At 45.7% G+C, this 8813-nt stretch overlaps 1 protein-coding gene across 1 annotated transcript in view; it reads right to left on the reverse strand.

The window, feature by feature from the left end:
- stab1 (stabilin 1) overlaps nucleotides 1-8813 on the reverse strand; it is a 53093-nt gene that overhangs the window by 21116 nt on the left and 23164 nt on the right. The window contains exons 28-41 of the mRNA XM_008299104.1: nucleotides 8458-8505; nucleotides 8200-8333; nucleotides 6834-6945; nucleotides 6231-6308; nucleotides 6029-6130; nucleotides 5855-5959; nucleotides 4708-4842; nucleotides 4021-4149; nucleotides 2887-2940; nucleotides 2506-2619; nucleotides 1854-2049; nucleotides 1146-1241; nucleotides 987-1032; nucleotides 209-288 (exon numbers count right to left, since the gene is read on the reverse strand). Of these exons, the coding sequence (XP_008297326.1) occupies nucleotides 209-288; nucleotides 987-1032; nucleotides 1146-1241; nucleotides 1854-2049; nucleotides 2506-2619; nucleotides 2887-2940; nucleotides 4021-4149; nucleotides 4708-4842; nucleotides 5855-5959; nucleotides 6029-6130; nucleotides 6231-6308; nucleotides 6834-6945; nucleotides 8200-8333; nucleotides 8458-8505 (1429 nt within the window). The remainder of the gene's footprint in view (nucleotides 1-208; nucleotides 289-986; nucleotides 1033-1145; nucleotides 1242-1853; nucleotides 2050-2505; nucleotides 2620-2886; nucleotides 2941-4020; nucleotides 4150-4707; nucleotides 4843-5854; nucleotides 5960-6028; nucleotides 6131-6230; nucleotides 6309-6833; nucleotides 6946-8199; nucleotides 8334-8457; nucleotides 8506-8813) is intronic.

Here is an 8813-nt window from a genome sequence, read left to right on the forward strand (position 1 = left end):
TGGATGCATGTTGGTTGTATGTTGGATGTATGTTGGATGTATGATAGATGTATGTTGGTTGTATGTTGGATGCATGTTGGATGTATGATGGATGTATGTTGGTTGTATGTTGGATGCATGTTGGATGTATGATGGATGTATAATGGATGTATGATGGATGTATGTTGGTTGCATGTGGGATGTATGATGGATGCATGTTGGACGGTACGTTTGCAGAAGGTCCCGTTCCCTTCGTATCCGGCCACACAGAGGCAGGCAGCAGCTGAGCCCTGAGGTCCGGTGATACAGCTGCAGAACAAACTCAGCATCAGTTCTGATTTGACAAACTACAGTCATGAACATAGTAAGGTCTGTGTTTATCGTTCGGTCTGAGCGTCAGCGACACGTAGAACTCATTCAGTCACTGAGACAATCCTTCACAAACTTATGAAACATCTGCTGGGTTAGCAGCACAGAAACATCAGGTGTTTATATCTTCAGCAGGTCTAAATACAGGAGATTCTGCAGCCACACATTGTGGAAGAATAAATAAAAACTAAGAACAGCTTACCATTCGTCATCCTTAATATACCTAAAATAAGGACATTTCCTGCTGATTCAAATACAGTAACCTCATTGTATGTTGTTTTAAATGTGTTTGTTTTTATGCCTGTCAAAGAAGAATTTCTGTCACTTGTGACAGACAATAAAGTTTATCTTATCTTATCTTATCTTATAATTTTATGGTCAAACTTATTAAGAGACGAATTAGTATTTTACATGTAAATTACAACGTAAAGCTAAAATCTGCATAATAACTCTTAAAGTTGCTCCTAAAAACCTGTTTAAAAGTTTAATATGATCAAGTTTTGCTTCAACGATTCAGAATAAAGTCACGACTCGACAGAAAAACACCTGAAAACCCAACAAACCAGAATCCTGTGAAGAACTTTGTCTGTTATTTCCTGTTTTGCTGGTTTCCTGTCTTACACAGCAGCAGGACTCACTTTGCGTTCTCGTCACAAATTCCTCCACAGGCGTCGTCTTTGATCTCTGAGGACAGGTGAGGACAGGTGAGGACAGGTGAGGACAGGGGAGGTCAGGTGAGGTCGGGTGAATCAGAACACAGCGTGCTCACATGTGTGTTTGTGTTTTTTGTGTCTCACCTGAAGAACACGAAGGTCCCTTCCAGCCTTTGTAACACACACACCTGCCGCTGCCCGTCAGACCGTCCTCACACTTCCCGTGGTTGCACACACACTCTGTAACACACAAGTAACGCGGCGTTAGCGTCAACAGGCAGCGTCGCACTAGCTAAAGCCTCGTGACGTTGTGTTGTGGTTGGACTGTTTGGGCTTTGTGCGTCTGCAGCTTCACACAACTGCTAGCTTTTATTAGCTTCATGTGAATTCAGTCCTACTAAACCACATACATGCCGACTGGTTCTAAACCGTATCAGCTAACAGGAGCTAACACTTTAGCTCCTCTCCTCTTCTTTGACCCTCTAAAAGCAGCAGACAGCCGGCCATGTGTGCAGTATTTCACCTGACCAGGACCACCACAGTGGATGCATGGTCCTGACAGTGAAGCATGGAGGTGGCAGCATCATGATGTGGGGCTGCATGAGGGCAGAAGGTGTTGATGACGTTTCTAGAAGCTCCATGAATGTCTGAGGATAAATCAGGATACTGGCTGACCAGATGAAGAAGAGGAACATTCCAGCAGGAGAACATCCAGAGAACATCATCATCAAGAGCTTCTACACCAGAACCAAGTGGACCTGCAGGGTGACCGTGAGGTGCAGCAGGTCCTGGTGACGCCTCCTGCTGGTGGAATACAACACGGCAGACAGAAGTTGTGTTTGTGTTGCTCACTGGAGGAACAGTTGACTCCGTATCGACCCGGCTCACAGTCCTCGCAGGCGGTGCCATGGAAACCCTCGTAGCAACGGCACTCCCCGTTGCCATGGTTGCCGTCCTGACACTCGCCGTGATTGGAGCACCAGCTGCCGACGTCTCCGGGGCACTTGAAGCACTCGTGACCGTAGAAGCCAGGACAGCAGGAGTGATCCTGCAGAGACACCAGTGCTGTTAGCTTTAGACGCGACGTCAACGACTTCACAGCAAGATTACAAACATGGGAGGAATCATCGGAGTTTCCCTTTTCTGATGGAAAACGTACCAAATCTAAACCTAAAATCATGACGTTTAGTGAATACTGTTGTTGTTCTAGTCCCATTTAAAGATGCTCCCAAAGTCAACAGTTTGTTCCTCACAGAACAAAACCACCTGGAACCACTACAGCCGTCACAGCCATGACACTGGGATTCATTTAAACAAAGTCTGAGTTATCTTGGACAGACTCTGCGGTTCAGAGTGAAGATGGAGGCTGATGATGGGTCTCATGACCACAAGATTGATATTTGTATTCTGTTCTTTTGGACTCAGTTCATGTGACCAAAGCTCAGACGATGATTCCTCCCAGTTCAGAGCCACAAGTCGAGACAAGTGCAGCGGATCATCAGACCGTGGTCATCCGGAGACACTTGATGACGCAGCCCGGCATCGACTTCCTCTTGGTTCCGACCCGCTTCCTGTATCTGCAGTTGGAGCGCATGTTGGCTGGAAACTGTTGTCTGATCTGCAGCAGAACCGAGGAGAACCACAGCAGGAACAGAGAGGCTGAAACACTGAACGTTATCGACCAGAGAATCAGCAGAACGGATCCATTCATCAGAAACAGTGACACATGAAACAGTCTTTGGATCTTTAACCACGCGACATGTTTTTCTGTCTGAATAAGAACCAGATTGGACCTTAAAACTGTGGCATTTGAACAGAATCGCTTCATTCTACATGTGTTCAAAACAAGAACTTTTCAGAGCAGGTGTTTTTGAGACGTTCCTACCGGTTTGTAGCTGAAGAGGCATCGAGGAGGTCCATCACAGTCCGCACACCGACCCTGGACACACAGAATTCACCTTTCTGTTCAGGTTAAGCTTTTAGAACCACAGCAGCAGAACCACTGATCCGGGTCAGGGTTACATACATCTATCATGATCTCATCATTCATACTCTGACTCGTCCGTCTCCTGCCAGGTATCAGATTCAGTGTTTGGTTTCTATGATTTACTGGATCTCAGGTCATAAATAGACACAAGATGATTTAAAATGAATGTCTGGTTCTGGACGTCTTTGATGGTTGTTGTTGTGTCATCGCTTCACTATATAACTGCTGCAGGTTTGCTGAGTTCTAAGTTCTTGTTCTGCTTCATCCAAATATGAATTATACGACAGAAAGAACTGAAGTAGAAGATTCATCCATCCATCCATCCAACATCCACCCATCCATCCATCATCCAACATCCATCCATCCAACATCCATCCATCCATCCATCCATCCATCCATCCATCCATCCATCCAACATCCACCCATCCATCCATCATCCAACATCCATCCATCCAACATCCATCCATCCATCCATTCATCCATCCATCATCCAACATCCATCCATCCATTCGTTCATCCATACATTCACACTCAGAAACATGAAGGCGTTAACTGGAACGGTTCTTTTTAGCTCCACTAAGAACCTTTAAGAAGAACTTTAAAGAACTTCTCTACAGAAACATCATCAGTGTTTTTTTCTTTTTGACTCGTCTGAAACAACATTTGAGTCACTTTCGTCTCGTGTCCATTCAGATGTTGTTTTTTTGTAATTTTGGACTTTTTTAAAAGAATTTTTGGACAATTTTGAGTAATTTCAGACAAATCTTGACCAATTTTGTCAATTTCTTTGTAATTCTGGGCAATTTTGAGTCACTTTGAACTTTTTTTTTTTTTTTTGTCATTTTGGACAACGGTCAATAACTTCAGTCATTTGTCATTCTGAATCTATTTTGATAACTGAACTTGATAATAATTTCAAAATAATCCTAAAGAACCTTTATTACTTTGAAGAACCATCCCCTAAATCAAGAGGTTCTTCGGTTTGTGTCGGAGCTTCAAAGCGTCTTCTGGAGAACATCGGTGTTTGCTTACACTGACTTGCAGGGCGACCGGTTTGCTGCATCGGTTGCGTCGGACTTGGAGGAGCTGCGGGAGGAAGATGATGACGCCATACTGCGTCTCCATGAAGCCTCCGTCCAGAGGAACGTCGTTCACCACCGTCTGCAGAACCAGAGAACCACCAGTCACTCTTCACTCTGCTGAAACTGGACCGCTAGAACACCAGCTGCCTCTTCAGTTTCATGCCGAAGACTTCACTGTCGAGTGAGCTTTACTTTTCCTGTTAGTCAGGTATCGTACTGACTGATGTTCTACTAGACGCTGCATTTTTTCTCATGTTACGTAGTTTAGTTATCTGAGAGACATCTGGCAGAGGAAAGTCCTTCAGGGTTCATAAAGTTTTATCTTATCTTCTAAAGTACAATCTTGTTTCTCGTAAAGTACCAAAAATGAAAAGTTCCCTTTGAAAGGAGCACTGATGAACACAAATGACTGCACAGCTTCTCCACCGGGTTTCGATGCAAACGGACAGTTAAACATCAAACAAAAGGCGGTTATGGTTCTGTTGTTCCGATGACCCGCACTGTGTTTCCTGCCGAGCCTGGAAGAGGCTCGGCAGCTGATCGGACCCACCGGGCCCAGTGGGTCTCTGACTGGAGCACCAGCAGCAGGTCCTTTGGAGCTGGTCCGGTTGTTTGGTGCGCTGTCGGCTGCAGGTACCTGGTTTTGGTGGTCCAGGTGGAACTGGACCTGGTAGTCAGCGCCCAGCAGAGTGCTCTTCAGCATCCCGTCGGCCAGGTGGTCCACAAACAGCAGCTCATTGGGAACCAGGTGGTACTGAAACACATCCGAGTCCTGTACAGAACCCAGAGCAGACATCATGTTTTTATTTTCACTCTCAAAAAAAAAACAACACAGTTTTCATGGTTCAGCGTCTCCAGAACTAAAACTCCAACAGCCATGAAATGTTCTGAAGACTCCGACATAACAGTTCTATCAGAACCACTGGATGGATCCAACAGGACACAGTGTCATTATTGATCCCACAAAGTTCCTGACTGTCTACCTATGGATGGATCCATGGTTCTGTTGAGGCTCTAACAGTAGAACCTGATGTGGTGAAGTTGGACCAGACAAAGTTCCGTTTTTAAACATGTTTACATGTCACAACGCCAACACAAGTCCATTTGGACCATGTTTAGGTAACTTTGGACAACTTTCGAGTCATTTTAAACAAATTTTTAAACATTTTAGACAGATTTTGATTCATTTTGGACAAATTCAGTTTAACTTTTAACCACTTTGAGTCCTTTTGGGCCATTTCTGAGTTGGCTTGGACACATTCTGAATCATTTTGGAGATTTATTTTGCATTGTGAGAAATTTGGAGTATCAAACCAGGCTGGTGCTGATCCAGAAAGTTCCTGTCAGTGTCTGTCCATGGATGGATCCATGGTTCTACGAGGATCCAATCTTTGGTCACATTTCACCAGCTGTTGAGGCTTTAACATCAGTAGAACCTGATGAGGTGAAGTTGGACCAGACAAGGTTCTGGTTTTACATGTTTTGACATCTGAAAGTGCCATCTGGTCTGATTTCATCACTTATTTTGAAGAATTTTTGGTTCATTTTGGATTAATTTTGCCTCAATTTGGCTCATCTTTGAGTCACTTTTGACCAATTTTGTGTCATTTTGGACAAATCCATGGTTCTGACTGAGTCCTGCTGACAGAAGGCATCTCTGAGTTCTCTCTCCTCCTTCATGTGGTTCTGGTTCCACAGAGCTTCAGGACTTTATGTTGAAACATGAACCTCAGTGAAGGAGCAGGAGACTGGAGCTGCTGTAACTGAGGTGGATGTGGACCTACCAGGACAGAGGAGTTGGTTCTGTCCAGGTGTTTCCTCACAGCTGCATCTGAGGGCAGCAGCAGGGTGAAGGGGGACGTGCCCAGCTGATCCGACAGGTTGTACATCTGGGTCAGAACACAGTTTGAGTCAGAACAGGAAGACCTGCAGAACCATGAGGCTGGACTCAGACTTACTGCAGCAAACTGTCTGAACAGGCTGAAGTTAGAGGATGAGTTCAGGAAGGACATGAGGACGGGTGGCTCAGGAGGGATGTCCGCCCGGGACGGAACCAGGACCTAAAGAGACGGAAACACAGGTGGTGTTTATTCACAGGGAAAGCTTCGTTTATTCAGATGTTTGGTCATGAATTCATGTGTTGGGATGAGGTTGAAGCACCCGGTCGATGACGTGGATGTAGCCGTTGAGCGCCGGCAGGTTGTGGCTGGTGATGGAGGCGTTTCCGATCCGGATCCCCTGCAACAGAACCACAGGTGACCAGAACAGGTGAGCGTCTGCGGACTGAATCGGGTCACACAGGTAATAAAGTAACATTTACTGAGGTTAAAGAACTTTTCTGGGTTTTTTGCCGTTAAATGCAAAACTCACAAATCGGTTTTTGTTTTTTTGTTTTTTAAATTAGCTGAGAATCAAACATTTCTTTTGTTTCTGAGAAGAACCTGATCCGGTGAACAGACGCCACCGAGACGGAGGATTCCTGCATCACTTCCTGATTTCATGCTCGTTCAGGAAACACCGACAGACGGATTCTAAAAGCATCTTTTCTCAGTTGTTTTAAAACCACAGCGAGTGCAATGAGACCAGCCAGAAGCTGCTGCTTGGAGAGCAGAGGCTACAGTCACTTGACCACAGAACGATGCCGCCTGTTGATCTTACAGCTGAATAAATGATTGAAAACAGTCATTTTCCTTCAGATGTCTGACTCTTAAATGCTTCAATGTGTCAGACACGGTTCCTGTTGGACCTCCTGGATGTTCTCACCCTGCTGCTGTTGGTCACCTCCCACTGGGTCGAAGGGTTCATGGTGTCCAGTCTGTGGCCCACCAGCCGGTCCAGGTCCTCCACAGAGAAGATCCCCGGCAGGTAGTGAGACCTGAGACCAGGAGAGGAACCGGAGAACCAAACATCTGTCAGCATCACGCCAGAGCATCATCCACAGCCGGAAGTGAACATCAGACTCCTGCTCCTCTGAGGTTTGTTCACTTTAAAGGCCCACGTCTGACCTGTGGCTCACAGCAAAACGAACCAGACAGAGCAGAAGGTCTGTACCTGTAGGAACCTTCTGAACCCGCGAACCTGCCGGCTGGTGTCTAAGTGTGTTATCCTCAAGAAGCAACAACATCACACCATTTATCAGCCAGAAATGGTAAAAAATTTTTTTAAAAAAACTCTTCTGGTAGATTAATGGGAGCAACTGGACCTGCTTGGGTTCCTTGATTACGTTCCACCTCTCATCCAAGAGGCTTCATCAGCTCTGACTGACTAGTTGGGAGTTCCACATACTGATATCCTGAAGGAGACATTAACACCTGAGTTTGGGTTTCAATTGGGGGTTTGTTGCTCCTCCCCTCGTTATGTGAGTCGTTAGTGCTCCCCCTGACACAGCGGGGTTCGTTAGGGTCTCTGTGGCTCGGTGTGGATGTGGGTTCATCTTCCTGGAAAGAAATCAGACTGCTGAAGCTTATAGGGAATCCAAATGTTTTGGATTGTTGGGTGTTTCTGTTTCTGCCTTTGTTAAGCGCTATGAGATGACTTGTTGTTGTAAATATGCGCTATACAAATAAAATTGAATTGAATTGAATTGAATTGAATTGAATTGAATTGAATTGAATTAATGTCTCCTTCAGGATATCAGTATCTGGAACTCCCAACTAGTCAGTCAGAGCTGATGAAGCCTCTTGGATGGAGGTGGAACGTCTTCAAGGAACTCAAGCAGGTCCAGCTGCTATCATTAATCCACCAGAACAACCAGGACCTGGAGAACCAGGACCTGCAGGACTGAGAATCTTCACAGACTCCCTAACCGTCGGTCCAGTCGTCCGATGGGACTTTGGTGTCGTCAGGAAAAACAACCAAATCTGAGCTGAAAAATCTGGACGTTTCATCAAAATCCTTTTACTCTGCATTTAACAAATAAGTTCTGAGTCCGTTGGTGCTGGAACCAACAGCCGTGTCTTTTATTAACTGAACGCTATGTGAGACCTAAACTTCACTTTCTTTGTTCGTTGATTTAAAAATGAACTCGAGTTCACGGCTTTGGTTCCTAAATGAAAACAGGCCTGTGGAGGAGCAGCCGGTCTCGTTTGTCTGTTCGACGCTGATGTTTGAGAGCGTGTGATTGGCTGACCGCAGGAAGTGAGGCACGTGGTGCCGGCTGGTCCAGAACGTGTAATCGGCAGAACTCATGTTCCTCACAGCTTCTCTGGATGGAACCAGCACTGTGACGTTCCCAGTCAGGTCCTCGGGAAGGTGGCTGAACGTCTGCCGGGACAGAAACACAACCGACGTCAGCTCCAGCAGCAGGTTGGTTCGGTTCTGAACGTTTGGACACGCCACACCGTGATACCAGGACAGTGAATTAGATGACAGTGTGTTTACGACTCACCTGAGTGAGCCGGTAGAAGCTGTAGAACTCTGTGTTCATGTCCAACTCCTGTACAACACAAACACATGAACACGAGATCACCAGAATGACTCCATTTATCAAAACACAGACTCAGAGTCGTCGGCTGTCCCACGGTCCCTGAACTTATCACGCTGCTTTCACTTCCATCTGGAAAATTAACCAGATCAGATTCAGAGTTTCAGGTAAACTGCAGCCAGTGTTTCCTCAGAGAGACTGAAGGAGAATCCAACCTACTGGATCAATGAATAGATGCAGCATGGATCAGAACCAGAGAACAGAGGAGCCAGTTGGTGGAGATACATTCAGCTGATGGTGGAACATCTTTCTACATCTGA

The sequence above is a fragment of the Stegastes partitus genome, unplaced genomic scaffold (genome assembly GCF_000690725.1).
Source record: "Stegastes partitus isolate 25-593 unplaced genomic scaffold, Stegastes_partitus-1.0.2 Scaffold1380, whole genome shotgun sequence".
In the NCBI taxonomy this organism is placed as follows: domain Eukaryota; kingdom Metazoa; phylum Chordata; class Actinopteri; family Pomacentridae; genus Stegastes; species Stegastes partitus.